General features: G+C 40.7%; 2 protein-coding genes across 2 annotated transcripts in view; one reads left to right on the top strand and one right to left on the bottom strand.

Moving 5' to 3' along the window:
• The window catches only part of HAUS6 (HAUS augmin like complex subunit 6), a 38934-nt gene extending 33587 nt beyond the window's left edge, over positions 1-5347 (top strand). The window contains exons 15-17 of the mRNA XM_069576638.1: positions 1023-1158; positions 2716-3756; positions 5202-5347. Coding sequence (XP_069432739.1) covers positions 1023-1158; positions 2716-3756; positions 5202-5263 — 1239 coding nt within the window. The 3' untranslated portion in view covers positions 5264-5347. The remainder of the gene's footprint in view (positions 1-1022; positions 1159-2715; positions 3757-5201) is intronic.
• Positions 5348-11534: 6187 nt separating this feature from the next.
• RRAGA (Ras related GTP binding A) lies at positions 11535-13362 on the bottom strand. Its single transcript, XM_069576639.1, has one exon. It carries the CDS (start codon positions 12905-12907, stop codon positions 11966-11968), a length of 942 nt encoding a protein of 313 aa, XP_069432740.1. The 5' UTR covers positions 12908-13362; the 3' UTR covers positions 11535-11965.
• Between the last annotated feature and the right edge of the window lie 8802 nt (positions 13363-22164).

The following is a 22164-nucleotide window of genomic DNA, read 5'->3' as shown; positions in this document are numbered from 1 at the left end:
AGTATTCTTGCTCGGGAAATCCCATGGATAGAGGAGCCTGGTGGGGTTGCATACAGTCCGTGGTGTTGCAAATGAATCAGACACGACTTAGTGACTAAACAACAACAAGAGTGGTGTTTATGACAAGGAATATTTAGTGTTAGAATTCTAAGAAGCCATCTCTTTTCATGGAGGAGGGTGAACTGGAGTCAGTTGATTATGGTTGTAGGCAGTTTCTTTTTTAGGAATCTCAGGGCACAGAGATTTTAACTTGCTTATTTTTGTTTTCTGGTTTTATTAAAATTTAGTATAGAGTGCTATTTTCATATTGTACACATTTCTCTATTTTAAAAATATATTCCTATGTTTTGTTCATTAATTTATGTCTGATGGTGAGGTTACTGAGAAAGAAGTATGTTGTCACCATAATGTACTCTATTAATAGAGGTGCCACTGTTCAGTGGACTTTAAGAAGAACCATGTATGCTTTTTTTTTTTTTGTGAAGTCGCTCAGTCGTGTCTGACTCTCTGCGACCCCATGGACTGCAGCCTGCCAGGCTCCTCTGTCCATGGGATTTTCCAGGCAAGAATACTGGAGTGGGCTGCCATTTCCTTCTCCAGAGGATCTTCCCAACCCAGGGATCGAACCTGGGTCTCTCACATTGTAGGCAGATGCTTTTACTGTCTGAGCCATCAGGGAAGTCCTAGAACTGGTCATTTTAGCAGATATGGAATTGTGAAGCTCATTAAGTGTGGCAGATAGCTCAGATCACTGCAGTCAGAACTATCTGTGTCTAAATCTTTGCAGGTATAAAGATTTATCTTTTTCTCTATGTAACAGGATATTCATTTAAGATAAGCAGGGAGGAAATGGGTTTGGGGTTTGAGTTCACTTTACAGGACTGTGCTTATATAGTCTGTGTGAAGTGTCTGGGAGCTACATTGCTGAGCTTATTTTTGAGCATGTTGCTGTCATTATGGCTTTTGTTGTAGTCTACCAGTGGACTTTATATTTTTGATTTACTTTTTCTTTTCTGTTTTAGGTTGCGGGGGCAGTTTTATCTAATTCACCACAGCTCTCTGAAGGAAAAGAAGTAAAATTGGAAGAACTAATTGACTCTCTAATTTCTAACCCGTTCTTAACAAGGAGTCAAATTCCCCGAACTCCAGAAAACTTGAGTAAGTTAATAATGCTTTTGGTCACTTTTCTTTCTTAGACATACTACTGTTAGAACCATGGTCTGACAGATCTTCTGAAATTCACTTTAAAGTTGTTTTCTGTGTCTTTCAGTTTAGTGGCATTGGCTATATTTGTTTTGATGTGGGGGACTTTTATTGAAATACTGTGAGCACTGTCACTTATATGGCAGTCCTTGAGCAGTATTATTTTGCCCTGATAACTATACAGTTTTATTTTTGTTGTTTTACTTGGCTTTTTCCTGGAAAATATTTTAGTTGATTACTTAAAAAAAAAATCCTCTGCCTCCACATCTGATTTGTGATTAACATTTATAGAGTTGTTGTTTAGTTGCTAAGTGTTGTCTGACTCTTTTGTGTTACCCCATGGACTGTTGCCTGCTAGGCTCCTCTGTCCATGGGATCTCCCAAGCAAGGATACTGTAGTAGGTTGCCATTTCCTTCTCCAGGGGATCTCCTTAACCGGGGATCAAACCCATGTCTCCTGCATTGGCAGGCAGATTCTTTACCACTGAGCCACCTGGGAAGCCCACTTACAGAGTATGGAGGCTATATTCTTCTAGTCAACAACCAGCAGCATCAGCCAAAAACTTTGTGTACAGAGATCTCATCTATTGCTCCCAAGCTAGTCAGACTCTCCAGTATCGTGTAGGCAAAGTTCTGATATTCTTGTCCTCATGTAGGCACATCATCCTGGATGAGTGAGTAAGTGTAATTTCCATTATACTACTAGAAATGACATATTGAAAGTTAAATGGATTCAGTTCAGGTTGAACCTAGCCACTGTATAGGTTGGTGTTTGGCAAACTACATCTTGAGAACCACATCGGCCCACTGTATGTTTTTATAAATAAAGTTGTTTTGAACACAACCTTATTCATTTGTCGGGCTTCCCTGGTGGCTCAGAGGTTAAAGCATCTGCTTGCAATGCAGGAGACCCAGGTTTGATCCCTGGGTTGGGAAGATCCCCTGGAGAAGGAAATGGCAACCCACTCCAGTATTCTTGCCTGGAGAATCCCATGGACAGAGGAGCCTGGTAGGCTACAGTCCATGGGGTTGCAAAGAGTCGGACACGACTGAGCGACTTCACTTTCTTTCTTTCTTTGTTCATTTCTCAGCATATCTTTTATGGCTGCTTTCACACACACAACAGTGACAGAACTGAACAGTTGCCACAGACAAGATGGTGTGCAAAACCTGATGTATTACTATTTGGCCCTTTATAGAAAAAGTTTGCTGAACCCCGGCCTGGATGGACAAGAAAATATCTTTTAAACACATGTAATTTGTATGTGCTGTGTGAAAGTATATGCGTATTTCAGGAACAGCTTCTCTTTATTGTGTGATTGTTTGGCGATGGGTTTCTTTGATGTTGTTGGGCTTTGGTATATTGTGGAGCCTTGTCATTCAGCTGGCATACCTATGAACATATACTGAGTCAGCAGCTTTATCTTGAGCACTAGAAATGAAATGTTTAAATGCATGTTCTGTTTGGGAATTTATTAGCAACTTGTGTTATTTCCCTCTTCATCTAATTAGTAAGTGAAATTCGGAGCTCATGGAGAAAAGCTGTTGATATAGAAGATAATGGAAGTACAGAACCAATTCAAGTGGATACTGAACATAGAGAAGAATTGCCAGAATCCTTACCTGTGGTGCATAATCAAAAAGAGTTTAGCATGGCCAGTTTCTTGTCAGCAGCCACTGTGTCCGATTCTAGTCATTCTCATCTGCCTGAAGAGAAAGTTGTTTCAGATTGCCTCAAGTGTGTGCCTCAGAAACCCGTGGTGACCACTTGCATAGGTGAACCAGCAACACAAAATCCATCAGATTTGTTAAATAAGGACATAATTTGTATGCAAGATTTGGACTGTACAACTTTACAGAACAAACTTTTAGAAACTAGCCAAATAGAGACATTTTCCCCTGCTGTAGGCAATAGAAGAAATGTGTTAGGTAGCAGTGAAGAAGATAATATTAAAATATCAGACCAGTCAAAAGCTTCTTACGAAGACTTTTCCATGTATAACAGTACATTATGGAACTGTTTTCAGGTATCAAGTGGAATTAGTTCTAGTTTTAAAGATGGTGATTTTGGCATATTACATGAAACTCTTCCAGAAGTTGGTCACATAAGTCTTATTAGCCCCAGTAGTACAGAGGCCACTTTTAAACTGGAACCAAATAGTCCTATGCACAGTGGCGTTTTCACAGATGTTGTGGGAGAAAAACAGACTACTCCAGAATCAGACTTCAATTTACAGGCTACTTGCAGTGGATATGAGGCGCTGAAGAAATCTCCGTCTGAGCGAAGGGAAGAAATTTACCTCTCTAATCCTGAAATACTTGAAAGACACAAACCAGAATTGAGCCTTACTCCCCAAAAGATGCAGACTGATGATATGCTTAATTTTTTGGGCATTCATGATTTGAACATTGACTGTACAAAACCATCTTCACGCATGTCCCTTGGTGAAAGAAAACGGTCTCTTTCACCACTAATTAAGTTTTCTCCAGTGGAAGAAAGATTGAAGACCACAATACCATGTAACCTTGGAGAACTTCTACCTGATTTAACAGGTAAGATTTAACTAGATGTGGCATATTGACCTGCTGAAAGTCTTCTTTCAGCTTCTCGTAAAAATAGTATTCAGTGAACATTACGCAATCTTGTTAATGTGACAGAATATATTCCTTATTCCTTCAGTCAGGATGAGAAAAGTAAACCCATCATTTTTATGGGTACTTTCAGAATCTCTTGTGATGAGATGATGTATATGGCTTACAACTGGTATGGGACAGGGGTGGAAAACAAAGCCAAAATCCTGGAACCTGTCGCTTTTGTAATACAAACTACTGAAAATAGATCTTGTCAGAATCTTCACTAATGGAAGATGGTTCTAAACATGATGAGAAATATCTCAAAACTTACAGTATCTATGATTTGCTTTGAGGTAATTTGATGGGGGTGTGGTAACAAGATGGGTCAGTGTACTACTTTCCTAGGGCTGCCATAACAAAGTACCACAAACTTGGTGGCTTAAGACAACAGAAGTTTTTTTGTCTCTGGAGGAAACAAGTTTTGCAGGGTAGTACTCAGGCTCATGGTGTTGGCATGACCATGTTCCCTCTGAAATCACAGAGAATGATACTTGACTTTTCTAGCTTCTGATGCTCCCAGGTGTTCTTTAGCTTGTGGCAGTGTCGTTCATCTCCGCCTCCACTTGTACATGGCATTCTCCCCTGCGTTCTATGTACCTTCTTATAAGGATACTCATCGTGTAGACTAACAGCCCATTGTGCTCCCATCCTACTCTTAACTGAATATGTCTGCAGTGACCCTATTTCCAAATAAAGCCATATTCTGAGGTACAGGGGTTAGAACTTCAACATCAGGTACAGAACATGTACTTCAACATGAGGTACAGAAGTTAGAACTTATTTTGGAAGGGACACAGTTCAACTTGTAACAATTAGTATTAATAATTATTGAAGCTGGATGGCAGATAAGTTTGGCTGATCATAAAGAGTTAAAAACAATTGCTCTTGGAACTGTATTCAATCTTACAATAACCTATAATGGAAAATAATGGAAAAATATGTAATATAGTATGAAATATGTATAATATGTTATAAAAATATAAAATCAATATAATATAGGTAGTAAGAAATATATAAATCACTTTGTCCACCTAAATCTAATACAATATTGTAAATCACCTGTACTTCAACAAAACAAAAACTGCTCTTTAAAGCATGCTAGAACAGATATACATCTGGTAATACAGATTATAAATCATTCTGATTTGCCCATAATTAAATACTTGGTGTGTTAAAAAGTATTCTAGGAGAGATGTACCTCTGGCAAAGAGGTATGTCAGTGAGAATAATGGTAATTTTATCACAGTTATGTATTTGCCTGTGAACTTTTTCTAAAGACTAAAGTTTGCTATTACGTGGAATTTGACATACTTTTTGTTTATAATGTTTATCCTTTTTTTCTCTTTTTAAAATCAATTTTGCAGAAGAGGAAATCTTGAGTAAGAGCCTTGATGCAAAAGTATCTCCATCTGACTCGACAAGATGAAGCAGTAGCCCAGTCAGTTTAACTATGATGCACTTAAGTTGAAGCAGTGTCACAAAATAAAAACTAATTTGCAGTTTAAATACACATGGGAAGTGTAACTGTTTTTCAAGGTCTAAAAAAGTCTTAAATAATGCCTGTTAGCCTTTTCTACTGTTTTTAGGTAAGGAGAGTATGTTTGGATTTTCTTGCTTTGTATGGATAGGGGGTTGAACTGTGAAGTATTGGAAAGCAAATATCAAATAATGTGAAGCCATTTTGGTTTCTTGACTAATCTTGAGATTTTTTATCATTTGAACTACCCAGGAAGCCAGAGTAATATTGCAAGCATGAAGTAAATGACAAACTAGTAGGCTAATTTATTATGTCCTAATTCAGTTAATTAACATAAAAATGAGTAGTTTTGATGTAATTTTATCAAGTGGTTTACTTAATAGCTATTAGATATACTGATTTTTCTTTTTAGGGAAATAACTTCTATTAAGTGAGGAGAGTAAATGTACAGTCCAAATGACAAAGTTTAAATTTGGGAAAGCTCTAAAGAGGCTTAATAATTATTCAAGTAGGTTGGTCCTGAAAAATGATGTTTGATAGAATACAGTGCCTGTGATGATAGTGAAGAGTAGGGTAGAATGAATTTAGAAAAAAGAAAAAAGTGGAAGATGACTAGATATTTTTGAGGGACAATAACTATAAATCCATTCAGTGGGTTGTATAGCAGTTTTATGTTTAGTCTAATTTAGACTTTGAGAATTTAACTCTAGTTTTTTATTTTAACAGAAAAAAATAAAAAATTAGTCTGTATGTTTTTTGGAGGGGCACTATTTTGGGGGGAGCTAATTTGTATTGTTACTTTCCTCCTCAAAAACCATTAGTTCCCCAACTGCCTATAGAACAGCTTCAAATTAACTTGAAAATACTGAATTTGGGGTTAAATAACTTGTTCGTTGTTACATAGCTAAGTCAGTGATGAAGCTAGGGTTTGACCCTATTTTCCTTCTGTAATAAACCAACAAGACCTCTCAGAACTAAAAGGCCAAAGGTGTAGGATATATGGCTGCAGGAGTGGGCTTTCTAGACTCTAAATGGGAGTCAGAGGTGAGGTCTCTTGTACAGTTTCCTGCCTGATTTAGTCAGGCCTCGCAGCCAAGAGAAAGGCTTGTCTTTAGCATTCAGGTGAATACATGCCATTCAGTTCAGTTCAGTTGCTCAGTTGTGTCCGACTCTTTGCGACCCCATGAATCGCAGCACACCAGGCCTCTCTGTTCATCACCAACTCCTGGAGTTCACTCAGACTCAGGTCCATCGAGTCAGTGATGCCATCCAGCCATCTCCATTACCCTCTGTGAACCAGGAGGTTAAGTACATGCTGGAAGGGTTATAGCACCTACAGCACCCCTGTGTTTAATGCCAGCTCTTAACCATCACAGCTTTGTCCATTTGCCAAGAAACTGGCTAGAAGAGGAGAAAAGTTGAAGGAGAGAGTTCTGGAAGTAGATGGGCTTAATAGTTCATCTTTCATGACTAATTTTGGCTTATTTTCTTTTGTGTTGCTTGTTTGATCCAAGTTTGAAGGCCAGGCATGTGTGTGTATGTGTGTGAGAAAAGACAGAAGAAAAACACATAGAAATTACTCTATTAGCAGTGGAAAAGAAAGTGGAAGAGAAAAGCTTCTCCTCAGGTGGCATATTCTTTTATTAGTTAATAGAACAAATAAGGACTCTGCAGGTCTACAAGGAAACTGTTCTCTAGTCTTAAGAAACCCAGTACTGGTAAGCTCAAAATTAACATGTTAAGGAGAGGGTGCAGCTATCATACTAGCATCTACAAATTGCCAGGGCCATTCCTAAATACTTAATATGTGTGCATGTTAAGTTGCTTCAGTCATATCCGACTTCTGGTGACCCTATGGACTGTAGCCCACCAGGCTCCTCTGTCCATGGGATTTTCCAGGCAAGAATGCTGGAGTGGATTGCCATTCCCTCCTCCAGGGGATCTTCCCCACCCAGGGATTGAACCCGAGTCTCTCACGTCTCCTGCATTGGCAGGTGGGTTCTTTACCACTAGCACCATCTGGGAAGCCCAGATACTTAATAATAGGTATTAGATACTTAATAATACAAATTATATCATTTAATTCTTAAACCTTTGTAAGATAGTGATATTGTACCTATTTTATAGATAATGATACCAAAGCTAGGGACCTTCTTTAAATCACTTGTCTAAGAAGGACTCAAGAAATTACCTGGGATACATCTTAAAAAATGTGGATTCTGTAGGTCTAACCTGAGGATTAGAAATTTCCACTTTTAAATATGCTTCCCTGGTAATTGTTAGGCTCAATAAGAAACTTGAGAGTCAGTGCCAGGGGATATAGATTCACCTTTAGTCCTGGGGTATCTTAAAGAAGCTAGGTACACTATTCACACCATACTGCTTTATATATCTTAGCTGTTTGATAAGGAAGCTGTTTGGCAGAAAGTGAAGAACTAAAGAGCCTCTTGATGAAAGTAAAAGAGGAGAGTGAAAAAGTTGGCTTAAAACTCAACATTCAGAAAACTAAGATCATGGCATCTGGTCCCATCACTTCCTGGCAAATAGATGGGGAAACAATGGAAACAATGACCGACTTTATTTTTTTTTGGCTCCAAAATCACTGCAGATGGTGACTGCAGCCATGAAATTAAAAGATGCTTGCTCCTTGAAAGAAAAGTACGACCAACCTAGATAGCATATTAAAAAGCAGAGACATTACTTTGCCAACAAAGCTCTGTCTAGTGAAAGCTATGGTTTTTCAGTAGTCATGTATGGATGTGAGAGTTGGACTGTGAAGAAAGCTGACCGCCGAAGAATTGGTGCTTTTGAACTGTGGTGTTGGAGAAGACTCTTGAGAGTCCCTTGGACTGCAAGGAGATCCAGCCAGTCCATCCTAAAAGATCAGTCCTGAATATTCATTGGAAGGACTGATGCTAAAGCTGAAACTCTAATACTTTGACCACCTGATGTGAAGAGCTGACTCATTGGAACAGATCCTGAGGCTGGGAAAGATTGAAGGTGGGAGAAGGGGATGACAGGATGAGGTGGTTGGATGGCATCACCAACTCAATGAATATGACTTTGAGTTGGCTCCAGGAGCTGATGATGGACAGGGAAGCCTGGCGTGCTGCATGCTGTCTATGAGGTTGCAAAGGGTCGGACATGACTGCGTGACAGAACTGAACTGAACAGAAAGGAAGCTGAAGCTTACCAGTAAGTATAGGCCCTAAATTGCTGAGAATCCGAAGATCAAAATCTCTCTAGATATTAATGGATTTACAAAAACCACATTGTTAAATGAGTCATACCTGGGATAGGCTGAGAGTTTTTGGCATTCTTCCCTGTCCTTTGTATGCTAGTTGTATAAACAAAAGTGTATTAAATCTGTCACTTGTAAACCATTTTGATTATGACTTACTGCTTTCAGTCTCTTCCTTGTCTGTTATTGCCTGCATACATGCCTTTTGTCCTTAAGGGACTGCTTTGATCATACCATTTTGTTTAAAATGGTAATTCTAGAATTGAGTTCAAATTTAAAGGCATACAAGGTTCCCTCCATAGATTAATCTATTCCCCCTTCCACTATGGTCTACCCTTTTTTTTTTTTTTAACTAAAGTGCTTTGGTCAGCATGTCTTTAAAATCTTCACAGTTTTGAAGCTGTAACATCCTAGTTTCATCTCCCAGCTTATCACAATTATATTTGTCCTTTAGAAAGTGAAAGTCACCTAGTCTTGTCTGACTCTTTTTCTCCAGGCCAGTATACTGAAGTGGGTAGCTGTTTCCTTCTCCAGGGAATCTTCGCAACCCAGGGATTGAACCCAGGTCTCCCACATTGCAGGTGGATTCTTTACCAGCTGAGCCACCAGGGAAGCCCTTTGTCCTTTAAGGTTCAGAACAAATCTCACATTCACCTTGAAGTCTCTTTCCTTATCCATGGTCCTTTCCCTTCTCTAAAATCCCCTATAGCTTATGCTAATTTTTGTTCACTTAGTATTTTTCATTTATTGCTTTTATCATATTTTTTCATGGTTGTGATTTCTCCAGTTGTATTGATTAAATGCACATATACCTATGTAGATGTGTGTGGGGGGTGTGTCCATACATACTTTCTTAGCCGATACTGAAGTATTGGAATTGTTTCCTTTGCCTTCTGTATGATGGAATTAAAGTAATGGTAAAGAGGGAGGGCTACTTTATTGCTGTAAAAGTACTTTTTCTCATTACAAGAATGTAATTTTATTCACTATTCATAAGATGAAGGTGTATAAACTGACTTCTGTATTAGTATGAAACTTTAGATAATGCCTGCTGCTAAGTCACTTCAGTCGTGTCCAACTGTGTGTGACCCCATAGACAGCACCCCACCAGGCTCTTCCGTCCCTGGGATTCTCCAGGCAAGAACACTGGAGTGGGTTGCCATTTCCTTCTCCAGTGCACACATGCATGCAGTCACCTCAGTCGTGTCCAACTCTGTGCGACTCCATGGACAGCAGCCCATCAGGCTCCTCCATCCACAGGATTCTCCAGGCAAGAATATTGCCTGTGTGTCCTAATTGTTTTAAATGCTTAAAGAGGACAAACATTGCTCAACATGAAAACTGTTATCAAGTGGAATAAAGACTATATCATGTTAAAGAAAATCAATTTTGGGGAATTTAATTGAAAACAAAAGTATTTTGAAACCATTCTTTACCATGTCTTTCGTAACCATGAGCTTTGGAGTAAATTTTACTTAATCCTTGAGAACTATATAAAAGGAATCACTATTTTTTCCCCTAAGTATACTAAAATGAAATATGTTTAAGGACATTTTCCTTAATGTAAAAGTATTTGCTAAAGTAAAATTCTCTTTCACATTAAGTTGCCAATATATAATTGATATACCTTTCTCCTTATGCACTGTCAATGTCAAAGCCACATCCTAAATTTAAAATATCTGTAAGTCCTCCATGGGACTATTTGTAAATGTTTTACATACTATAGTCTTGAGTAAACATTATTATACCACCTAGCTCTAGATTATTAAATGTGGAATTTAAAATGATTTTTTAAAGTACATCTATACTATTAGTTTAATAATGTGTCTGAATAGTTTCTTGCTCTTCATAGGTAGGGACCTTGTTATCCACAGTTGCTGTTATAAAGGATTTAATAAATGTTAAATAATTTTATAAAGGTTTGGAAATTCCCTATTACTTATATTACGTCTGTATCATACAGAGATAATGCCTCATTTGTAAAATGAGAGGTATTTTGTCTCTATTCATTTAAAACAATGTATGAGGCAGCTGAAACAGCATTTTAGGTCTTTTTTATTTCACTATATCACATTGCCAACTCAAAACAGGAACCTTAGAATTCTTTCCTGAAAGTATGTAATCTAAGAATCGGATTGAAAATTATTCAATTTCCAGATAAATACAGATGGGAAAGTGATGTTGCCCAAGGCGAAACACTATTCTTTAAGAGAAGTCACTTAACTTACTAGGCTTCAGTTTACACATTCTATGAAATTTGGGAAATTATATGAAGGACTAATGTATAGCTAAAAAGCTAGGATTTTTATGATTAACTTTTCTGTCAGTGGAGGAAGTAGTGGCACGCAAGGGGCGAGGATCTGCAATTTCACTGCTTAAGTTGCAGCTGTATGACCTTAATAAGGTCATGGCAGTTTTCTCATCTGTTAACAGAGATAAAAGTAATCTGCCTTACAAATTATGAAGGTTAGATACGAAAATGCACATTAAGTCTGTAAGAATACCTGGGATTTAGTGGGTAGCTCCTATTTTGCTAGGCTTCACATCCAGTAATTTCACAGTGGCGGGGAGGGGGTGGGGTGAGAATGGCTTAGTAGGCAGTATTGACAACTGACACATTAGTATGTGCCAGGCCCTACTCTAAATGCTTTCCATATTGTTTTAATCCAATGAAGTAGTGCTATTCTTATCCACATTTTACAAATGAGGGAACAAACAGTAAAATTAAGTGCTTTGCTCAGTTCGTGGAGATAGTGAAAGTACTAGAATACTAGTGCTCAAATACTAACTCAGCTCAGGTGATCTAGCTCCAGAGACCATTCTCTTAACCACACTGCTGCAGTTGCTAAGTAACCTCCTTAAGGTGATGGGGGAGCCAAGATCACACAATCAAATTTACCAGTTAAGCAATACCTGTGGGCAGTCAGAATCTATAGCTTTAATATTAACCACCTTCAAATTATTTCAAATAAGACCATATTTTAAACTGCTAACAGCAAATGTTTATTCATGATTGAAGCCAGGAAGAAATTATAAACGTATTTTAATACCTTACTGATAAAATAACATTCCATCTTTGCAACCTTGTAAGGAATACAGAAGATATTGTAAAGGCTTTGATGTGTATATCTACTATAACCAGGTAATCAGAACACACATACACACATACACCACCACCTACTTTAGTGTTACCCCATACCAACTTTTCGGAAAGGCCATCTTTAAAGCTCTACTGGATAACTGAGTAAATAGCGTCCAAAAGACTGGGGAGAAGGGAAGAAAGAGATGAAAATGATAAGCAGCACACATTTCAAAGCCCACTTATAAGCACACGACATTATGAATATTGGAAAAAAAAAGGTGGGGGGAAAGGCAATTGAGCATTTTCAGAGAGCGCATTTTGGCAATATTCAACGCATAAGGAGGCTGTGCTTGGGACCATCCACTCTCTCCAGCTTCTCAAAGTGTTTCCTGGCATTGCGAATGTTGATCAGAGTAGCCGCAGAAGGGATCGACGGATCCGACATAACCACCATCACGTACGTGTTTGATGTGAAGATGTCGATGAAAGCAGCGAAGTTAGAATTCCTAACTTCCATGCTCTGGAAAGAAGCGGCCAATTTACTGCAGCTCAGCTTGAACTGCTTAATTATGTTGCTGATCTTCTCGAATCGGTGGACATCGCGCTGCTCTTTGCACTGGTAATGGGAGATGACCAAGAACGTGGCTCTCTCGAACAGCAGAACTTCATCGGCCTCAATAATCTGGGCAAAATTCCTGAGATTCATCTCCAGCTGCTGGACATTGGGAATCAGTTGATAGACAATACTGGACCAGGCTTTGTAGAGCGTTTCATCCCAGATGGATGTTCGAAAACAAGCACACTCCAGCGGGCGAGACAAACGCCTCAGGTCTTCCTCTCGCTCTTTAAAAATCAGGTCACGCTGATCTTCCTGAACCAGATCCATCTTGTGCACCAAGCAGAAGATTTTGGCATCAGGAGAGTTCTGGAGGATGGCCTCCAGACACGACTGGTAATAATGCATGTCCTTTTCCAGTTCGCGGCTCTCCACGTCGAACACATAAATCAGGACCTCGACATTACGGAAGATGTTGTCTCGCTGGCTGGTGAAGTAATTTTCCATGAAGGTATCCTGACCGCCACAGTCCCACAGATTCAGCACTAGGTTGCCCAGGAATCGGACGTGGGAGTGCTCCACATCAATGGTGGCACCCAGGCGCCGGGTGTCGCGAGCGATGTAATTGGCAAAGATAATCGACCTCATGCTGGTCTTCCCCGACCCGCTCTTCCCCATTAACAGCACCTTTTTCTTCATGGCTGTATTTGGCATCACCCGCCGGAGCTGCCGCGGACTGGGCCTCTGGGCGCGGCCTAACTGCAGCGCAGACGGAGGGAGGGAGGAGCCGGGGATTTCGGGGGCTCAGCCGGCTGGGCCGCGCCTCTGTACAGCTGGGGAAGCCGAAAGGGCGAGCTCGGCGCTGGGAAGGGCCGCGTCCGGTGAGCTCTTTCCGTGGGGAGAGCGCCACAGGGCGGACCGCTGCAGCAGCTCCGAAGAAACGACCGGCTTCCGGGGAGAGGGGTCTCTGAGCCTCCGCAGCCACCCACTTCCGGTGGCGATCTCGCGAGAACCCGCGCTCTCGAGCGTCGCTGCCGGAAAAGCTTTGAAAAACCGCTCTATTAATGAGACCCAGTACAAACCACCCGAAGGAGGAATTGGAAGGGGAACACAGGACTCGGGTGTTCTGTTCTCCTATTTAAACTGAGCTTAAGGTCGCAAAGTTGTACGTGCGTGGGCAGGTGGGAGAATTGCTGCCACCTCGTGGCCGAAAAAACACAGCACACCACTATGGGCGGTGTGCCTTATGGCACCCCACTCCAGTACTCTTGCCTGGAAAATCCCATGGACGGAGGAGCCTGGTAGGTTGCAGTCCATGGGGTTGCTAAGAGTCGGACACGACTGAGAGACTTCACTTTCACTTTTCACTTTCATGCATTGGAGAAGGAAATGGCAACCCACTCCAGTGTCCTTGCCTGGAGAATCCCAGGGATGGGGGAGCCTGGTGGGCAGCCGCCTATGGGGTCGCACAGAGTCGGACACGACTGAAGTGACTTAGCAGTAGCAGCAACCTCCTGGCAACCCACTCCAATACTCTTGCCTGGAAAATCACATGGACAGAGGAGCCTGGTAGGCTACAGTCCATGGGGTCGCAGAGTCGGACACGACTGAGCAACTTTACTAACCTCCCCTGGAGTAGGAAATGGCAACCCACTCCAGTATTCTTGCCTGGAAAGTCCTATGGACAGAGGAGCCTGGAGGGCTACACAGTCCTTGGGGTCGCAGAAGAGTCGGACGCGACTAATCGACTTAACAAAAACAATGAGTGAGAGCACCTTAAACCTACTCTCTTAGTAAATTTCCAGCATTCAATACAGTGCTGTTATTCATCGTGTTGTAGGTTAGATCACTAACTAGACTTATTCTTCGTGCCTAACTGCAACTTTGTATCCTTTGACTATTATCTCCCCATCACCCTTCTTTCCCCTACCTGGTAATAATTATTCTCCTTTCTGCTACTATGTGTTTGGCTTTTTTAGATTCTAATCTCACACGCTAGTAATGCTCAGAATTCTCCAAGCCAGGCTTCAGCAATACGTGAACCGTGAACTTCCAGATGTTCAAGCTGGTTTTAGAAAAGGCAGAGGAACCAGAGATCAAATTGCCAACATCCGCTGGGTCATGGAAAAAGCAAGAGAGTTCCAGAAAAACATCTATTTCTGCTTTCTTGACTATGCCAAAGCCTTTGACTGTGTGGATCACAATAAACTGTGGAAAAATCTGAAAGAGATGGGAATACCAGACCACCTGACCTGCCTCCTGAGAAACATATGCAGGTCAGGAGGCAACAGTTAGAACTGGACATGGAACAGCATAATGGTTCCAAATAGGAAAAGGAGTACTTCAAGGCTGTATATTGTCACCCTGCTTAAAATTTAACTTCTATGCAGAGTACGTCATGAGAAACGCTGGGCTGGAAGAAGCACAAGCTGGATTCAAGAATGTTGGGAGAAATATCAATAACCTCAGATATGCAGATGACACCACGCTTATGGCAGAAAGTGAAGAGGAACTAAAAGGCCTCTTGAGGAAAGTGAAAGAGGAGAGTGAAAAAGTTGGCTTAAAGCTCAACATTCAGAAAACGAAGATCGTGGCATCTGGTCCCATCACTTCATGGGAAATAGATGGGGACAGTGGAAACAGTGTCAGACTTTATTTTTTGGGCTCCAAAATCACTGCAGATGGTGATTGCAGCCATGAAATTAAAAGATGCTTACTCCTTGGAAGGAAAGTTATGACCAACCTAGGTAGCATATTGAAAAGCAGAAACATTACTTTGCCAACAAAGGTCCGTCTAGTTAAGGCTATGGTTTTTCCAGTAGTCATGTATGGATATGAGAGTTGAACTGTGAAGAAAGCAGCAGCAGCCCCATTTAAAAAATTAGGTTGTTTGTTTTTTTGATGTTAAGTTGTATGAGCTCAACGTAAGGGGTTAGTATTTTGGGTATTAACCCGTTATCAATCATATAATTTGCAAATGATTGTCTTTTTGTTTTATTGATGGTTTCCTTTGCTCAGCTGATAAAGAATCTGCCTGCAATGCCAGAGACCTGGGTTTCATCCCTGGGTTGGGAAGATCTCCTGGAGAAGAGAAAGGCTACCCACTTCAGTATTCTGACCTGGAGAATTCCATGGGCTGTATAGGCCATGGGTCCCAAAGAGTCAGACAAGCAACTAAACAATTTTCACTTTCACTTTCCTGTACAAAAGCTTTTGAGTTCTTTTGTTTAGTTTTGCTTTTATTTCTTTTGCTTTTAGGAATTAGATCCAAAGAAATATTGCTACATTTATGTCAAAGGGTGTTTGTTCTACCTTTGTTTTCTTCTAGGAGTTTTATGGTTTCCAGTCAGTCTTACATTTCAGTCTGAGTTTATTTTTGTATTTGGTGTTAGTTTCATATATAATGTTAATTTCATTCTTTTACAAACAGCTGTTCAGATTCTCTAGCACCCACTTATTGAGGAGGCTGATTTTTCTCCTTTTTTTATTCTTGCCTTTGTCTTAAATGCATGGATTTATTTCTGGGCTCTCTCTTCTGTTCCGTTGATCTTTGTGTCTGTTTTTGGAAGCACAACTGCTTTTTTTGCATGAATTTTTAATCCTGCAACTTTACTGAATTTAATAGTCCTAAGATATGTATGTGTGTGTGTGTATTTAGGGTTTTTGATGTATAAAATCATGTCACTGTACAGTGAGAATTTTACTTCCTCCTTTCTGATTTGGATGCCTTTTATCCTTTTTTTTTTTTTTTGGTCTGATTGATATTTACAGTATTTCTACTACTGTGTTAAATAGAAGTGGCGAGAGTGAGCATTCTTGCCTTGTATTGAATCATAGGAAAAAAGTTTTCTGTTTTCTCCCCATTGTTTATGATGTTGGCTGTGACTTTTCATAAATGGCCTTTATTATGTTGAGGAAATTTCCTTTTGCATCTACTTTGTTGAGAATTTTTATTATGAATGGAAGTTGAACATTGTCAAATGCTTCTGCACCTGTTGAGATGAACATGTGATTTTGATGTTTCATTTTAATATGGTGTATCACACTGATTAATTTGCATATGTTAAAAGAGGCTTGCATCTCAGTGGGGCAGCTAAGCTATCTGTCTTACTGCTAAGCATGATGTTAGTTGTAGCTTTTTTGCAGATGTTCTTTATCAGGTTGAGGAATTGCCCTTCTTTTAAGAAGAATTTAACTCACTTATTTTTGGCTATTCTGGGTCTTCAGTGCTGTGCGTGGGCTTTGCTCTAGTTATGGTGAGTGGGGGCTACTTTCTGGTTGCGAGGTGGGGGTTTCTCATTTTGTGGGCTTCTCTTGTGGAGCACGGGCTCTAAGCATACCACCTTCAGTAGCTGTGGCTCGTGGGCTTGAGAGCGGGGGCTCAGTAGTGGTACATGGGCTTAATTGCACGTTGGCATATAGAATCTTCCTGGACCAGGGATTGAACCCGTGTCGCCTGCATTGGCAAGTGGATTCTTAACCACTGGACCATCAGGGAAGTCCTCCAAAGAAACTCTCTTCTTTTCCTAATTTCCTGAGGAATTTGTAAAAAAACAAAATCAAGAATGGGTATTGGATTTTGTTAATGCCTTTTCTGAATCACCGAGAGATCAAATATTTTTGTCTTTCATTCTGTTGATGTGGTATATTACATTAATTGATTTTTCCAGTATTAAAACAGCATTGTATTTCTGGGATAAACTCCTCTTGGTCATGGAATATAATCCTTTATATATATTGCTGGTTCAGTTTGCTGATATTTTAAAAGGATTTTTACATTTAGATTTACAAGAGATTGTGGTCTGTAGTTCTTGTGTGACACTTTTGCCTGGCTTTGGAATCAGAGTAATACTGGCCTTACAGAATTAATTGGGAAGTGTTTATTTTCTTTTTTTAAATTTTAAAGTAATTTATTTTAATTGGAGGCTAATTACTTTATAATATTGTGGTGGTTTTTGCTGTACATCGACACAAATCAGCCACTGGTGTACATGTGTTCTGCATCCTGAACCCCCACCCACAACCCTCCCCACCCCATCCCTCTGGGTTGTCCCAGGGCGCTGTCTTTAAGTATCCTGCTTCATGCATCAAACTTGTACTGTTCATCTATTTTACATATTGTAATATGCATGTTTCAATGCTATTCTTTCATATTGTCCCCCCTCACTTTCTCCCACAGAGTCCAAAAGTCTGTTCTTTATATCTGTGTCTCTTTTGCTGCCCTGCATATAGGGTCATCATTACCATCTTTCTAAATTCCATATATATGTGTTAATATACTGTATTGATGTTTCTCTTTCTGACTTAACTTCACTCTGTATAATAGGTTCCAGTTTCATTCACCTCATTAGAATTGACGCAAATGCATTCTTTTTTTCCACTGTGTATATGTACCACAACTTCCTTAGCCATACATCTGCCGATGGGCATCTAGGTTGCTTCCATGTCCTGGCTATTGTAAACAGTGCTGCAGTGAACGTTGGGGTACATGTGTCTCTTTCAATTCTGGTTTCCTTGGTGTATATGCCCAGCAATGGGATTTCTGGGTAGTCCTTTCTGGCAGTCCTTTTTCCAGTTTTTTTTTGAAGGAATCTCCACACTGTTTCTTTATTTTCTGAAAGATTATGTGTAGGATTTGTATTCTTTCTTTCTCAAATATTTGATAGGATTGACTAGGTCACCCTATTTATCCTTCTTGATACTTAACACAGTCCATAATGATACTCTTGGGTAATATTTTGGTCACTTGCTTCTCCTATGTTAAATTCCGTGAGGCCTCTGCCCCTTGTCTCTGTCATTCAGTGGAGTGTCTGGTTCGTCATAAGAGATCAATAAGTGTTTGTGGAATGAATGAATGGTAGATGCCCAATTTACATGTCACAATGGGCTAGTCTTCTATTGGTGCCAATGAAGGTAAGCAATTCCACATGGTTAGAGATGCTAAAAAAGACAGTCTTGCTGAAGTACTTTGTACTCAGAGGAGTAACTGTAGATTTTTAACAATATTCCACAAAGAGTAGGCTTTCAGATGGTATACATAGCAGTACATTTGAATGGGTTAGAAGGCCCGAAAAAAATTATGAAGCTTCACTGAATGTCAATTTTACAAAAAGATTTTGGGGAAATATTAAAGATGGCCATATTGTTACTGAAGGAGTGTGTGGGGTCTGACTGCTTATTGCCTCAAAGCCAGTAAACAGGCCAGGTTGGTGGAAAGGAAACTTTGCTTTAATTCAGTTGCTGGCAACTGTGGGGGAAGGGTGGTGGATATCTGTCCAAAGGCTGACTTGGCAGCCCTCCCCCAACCCCTGCCCACAACCCGCCCCATTCTGCCAGCAACCAGTGGGGCAAGAGATTTTACAGACAGAAGGAGGGGACTACATGCAGAAACAGTACATGGCTCTGACAGTCATCTTCAAATCGGTCATCTGGGTAGTTTTAGGTATAGTTAATCTTCACTTCCAAGGTCTATTTGTTCCCATTGCCTTGAGGCCAATTCTTGGAACTGTGGCAGCTCATGTCCTGGGTACAGTCTGGTCATTATGTAGTTAACATGTCCACCTGGTGTTTTAGTATCTGTAAGACAGCTCACAGGATAGGGCTCAGAATATTATCTATAGTGCTTGAGAAAGAACCAAAGGTCCTCAACTATGCTTAGTGACTACATTATTATTATTTAGTCTCTTTTGATTGTTTTCCTTTGTTTCTGCATTTCTCACTTCTCTGATTAAACTTATTCTTTGACTAAAGGTTTCCGCAGACAAAAAGCAGGCAGAGGGCGTGGAGGGGGGTGGCGGTGGCAGCGGGCAAGGACCATAGATTCCTCTCTGCTTCAGTATTAAGAAGTGAATACAAATTTTTAAGATAAAATGCCATTTGCAGGGGTCCTTAAGGTCTCCAGGTTACCCATTCATTCTTTTTCCTGGGTGGAAAAGTTTGAAAAGAAGGATTCAAGGGCTTGAATCTCAACTCTAGTCCTCACTACCTGTGTTATCTTGGGTGAGTTTACTGCTTAGCTTCAGTCTCCTTACTTGTAATATGGGTATGATAGATTTATGTCAGTTTTAAAGATAGACAAGAGAACTTAAGGCAAAGAACACAAAGCTGATAATGCATAGCAAATGACTGTAAATTCTTCATAGGAAGGGACATTTGGGAACCCAGTTAGAGAAGTGTTTATACAAGTTAGGGCTGCGTTGGCTGGAACTGATGAAACATGAGCAGTAAGGTGTCACATGGAGGGGGAGGAAAGGTGGTCTTGTACTGGTGCTGAGGCAATTTTTGAGGCCAAAAATGAGACCATTTTTGTCCTTACCGTCTTCATCTTTCAAGATCTCCACCCTCTGTTGAGAGCAGAGATGGGGGAAGTTGGGAGGGCCATGGGTTAATTGACAAAGTTGCTACCTGTAAGGGTGGTCTGAATGGGGGTTGGAGGCATGAGTGTGCCATTCTTCTTCTGGAAGATTCATAGATAATCTTTAAGCACCAAGGGAAGGCTGGTGTTCATCACAGTAGTTCCTCTGTAAGGCCCACGTGATGTTCTCTGTTAATGACAAGGGATGGCGGGCAGGCTTTTCCTTGTCTTCCAATATCTCCCACACTTCCATCTTGTCCCCTCAGGTTTCCACCCTCCCCTTTCAGGCCCTGACCTCCTACTGAGAAGGCAAGGAGCAGCTTCAACTTCCCTGTTTTTAAGAGTGATGGGTAAGTTTTGCTCCCCTCTGGACCTCCCGCTTTGACTTTTTAGAGCTGGGGTCAGCAAACTTTCTCTGTAAAAAGTCTTACAGTAAATATTTTAGCTTTCATGGGCCAAGAGGCAAAATAAGGAATATTTCCACAAATTTTTGGACAAAATTCAGAACTTAATTTGTAGATACTGAAACTCAGTTTTATAGTTTAGTGGGTCATGTTAGTTTCATGGGTCATGTAATATTCTTTTGATTTTTCTCAAATATTAAAAAATGGAGGGACTTCCCTGGTGATCCAGTGGCTAAGATTCTGTGCTCCAATGCAGGGGACCTGGCTTCGACCCCTGGTCAGGGAATTAGATCCCACATGCTGCAAGTAAGAGTTCATATGCTGCAACTAAGACCCAGCACAGTGAAACGAGTATGAAAATATGTAACTATTAATATATATATATATATATATATATATATATATATATATATATAAACATTCTTTGTTTGCTGGCCATACAAAGACATGTGGCTGGCTGAATTTGGCCTGTTGGCAATAGTTTGCTGACCTCTATTCTGGAGCTTTACACTGAAGAAAAAAAATCCAAAAAAACTCAGAAGTCTTCTGCAGTCTAAAATGCCTCTGACTTACTAATGCACTCTTCCAGAAAAACTAATGAGGGTGATTTCCATGGTGGTCCAGTGGCTAAGACTCTGCACTCCCAATGCAGGGGGCCTGGGTTTGACCCCTGGTCAAGGTATTAGATCCCATATGCTGCAACTAAGTGTTCGTAGGCCGCAATTAAAAAATTGCACATGCTGGAGTTGAAGATCCCACGTGCTGAAATGAAGATGGAAGACCCCATGTGCTGCAACTAACACCCAGTGAAGCCAAACAAGTAAATAAATACACAACTATTATAAAAAATGTAAAAAGTTTCTTGGTTTGCTGGTTATACAAAGACAGGTGGCGGGCTGAATTTGGCCTGTTGGGAATAGTTTGCTGACCTCTATTCTGGAGGTTTGGGGCTTCCCAGGTAGTGCTAGTGGTAAAGAACCCGCCTGCCAATGCGAGAGACATAAGAGACATGGGTTCAATCCCTGGGTTGGGAAAATCCCCTGGAGGAAGACATAGCAACCCACTCCAGTATTTTTGCCTGGAGAATCGCATGGACAGAGGAGCCCTGTGGGCTACAGTCCACAGGGTCGCAAAGCGTTGGACATGACTGAAGTGACTTAGCACACACATTCTAGAGCCTTACATGAAAGAAAAAAATCTAAAAAAACTCTGAAGTCTTCTGCAGTCTAAAATGCCTCTGACTTACTGAAGCAGTCTTTCACAAAAACTAATGATGGTGGTGGTGGGACCTCCCTGGTGGTCCAATGGCTAAGACTATGCTCCTAGTGTAGGGGGCCTGAGTTCCACCCTGGTCAGGGACTAGATCCAACATGCCACAGCTAAGAGTTCTCACCTACAACGGCATCAAAGATGCCGAGTGCCCCCAGCTGAGACCCAGTGCAGCCAAACAAGCAAACAAACAAACAAACCAAACCCCAACAACTAATGCAAGAGTTAGGAAGTGTGGGGAAGAAAAGCATGGGATTGTCAATACTTGCAGCTCTCATGTCTCCTAACTGGAAAAGCATGTTTCTTTCCACAGCAGCTGCTAGAGCAGTGCCTCTGCCGCTTGCTTCTGATCCAAATCACTAGGCTTCTTGTTGAAACTAGGGTCCCAGATTAGAAAGTTTGATGCCAGTGGCTTCTGGGCAGAATCTGTAGTGGTTCTCAGGGTGAGGATAGCTGAAGAAACACTATACCAGGGGCTGACTAGTTATAGAGAGGGCAAAATAATCTCCCGAACTGTGCTTCTCAACTGTGGTCCCTGGCCTAGCAGCATCTGTGTGGCTCAGATCTTGTTAGGCCCACCCCAGACCTATTGCTGGGAGAAATATCAATAACCTCAGATACGCAGATGACAACACCCTTATGGGAGAAAGCGAAGAACTAAAGGGCCTCTTGATGAAAGAGGAGAGTGAAAAAGTTGGCTTAAAACTCAACATTCAGAAAACTAAGATCATGGCATCTGGTCCGATCACTTCATGGAAAATAGATGGGAAAACTTAATTTTGGGGGGCTCTAAAATAAAATGGTGCCTGCACCCATGAAATTAAAAGACATTCGCTCCTGAAGAAAAGTTATGACCAACCTAGACAGCATATTAAAAAGCAGAGACATTACTTTGCCAACAAAGGTCCATCTAGTCAACGCTATGGTTTTTCCAGTAGTCATGT

This window comes from Ovis canadensis, chromosome 2, assembly GCF_042477335.2.
Source record: "Ovis canadensis isolate MfBH-ARS-UI-01 breed Bighorn chromosome 2, ARS-UI_OviCan_v2, whole genome shotgun sequence".
NCBI lineage: Eukaryota > Metazoa > Chordata > Mammalia > Artiodactyla > Bovidae > Ovis > Ovis canadensis.
This window is presented reverse-complemented; position numbering and strand designations above follow the sequence as displayed.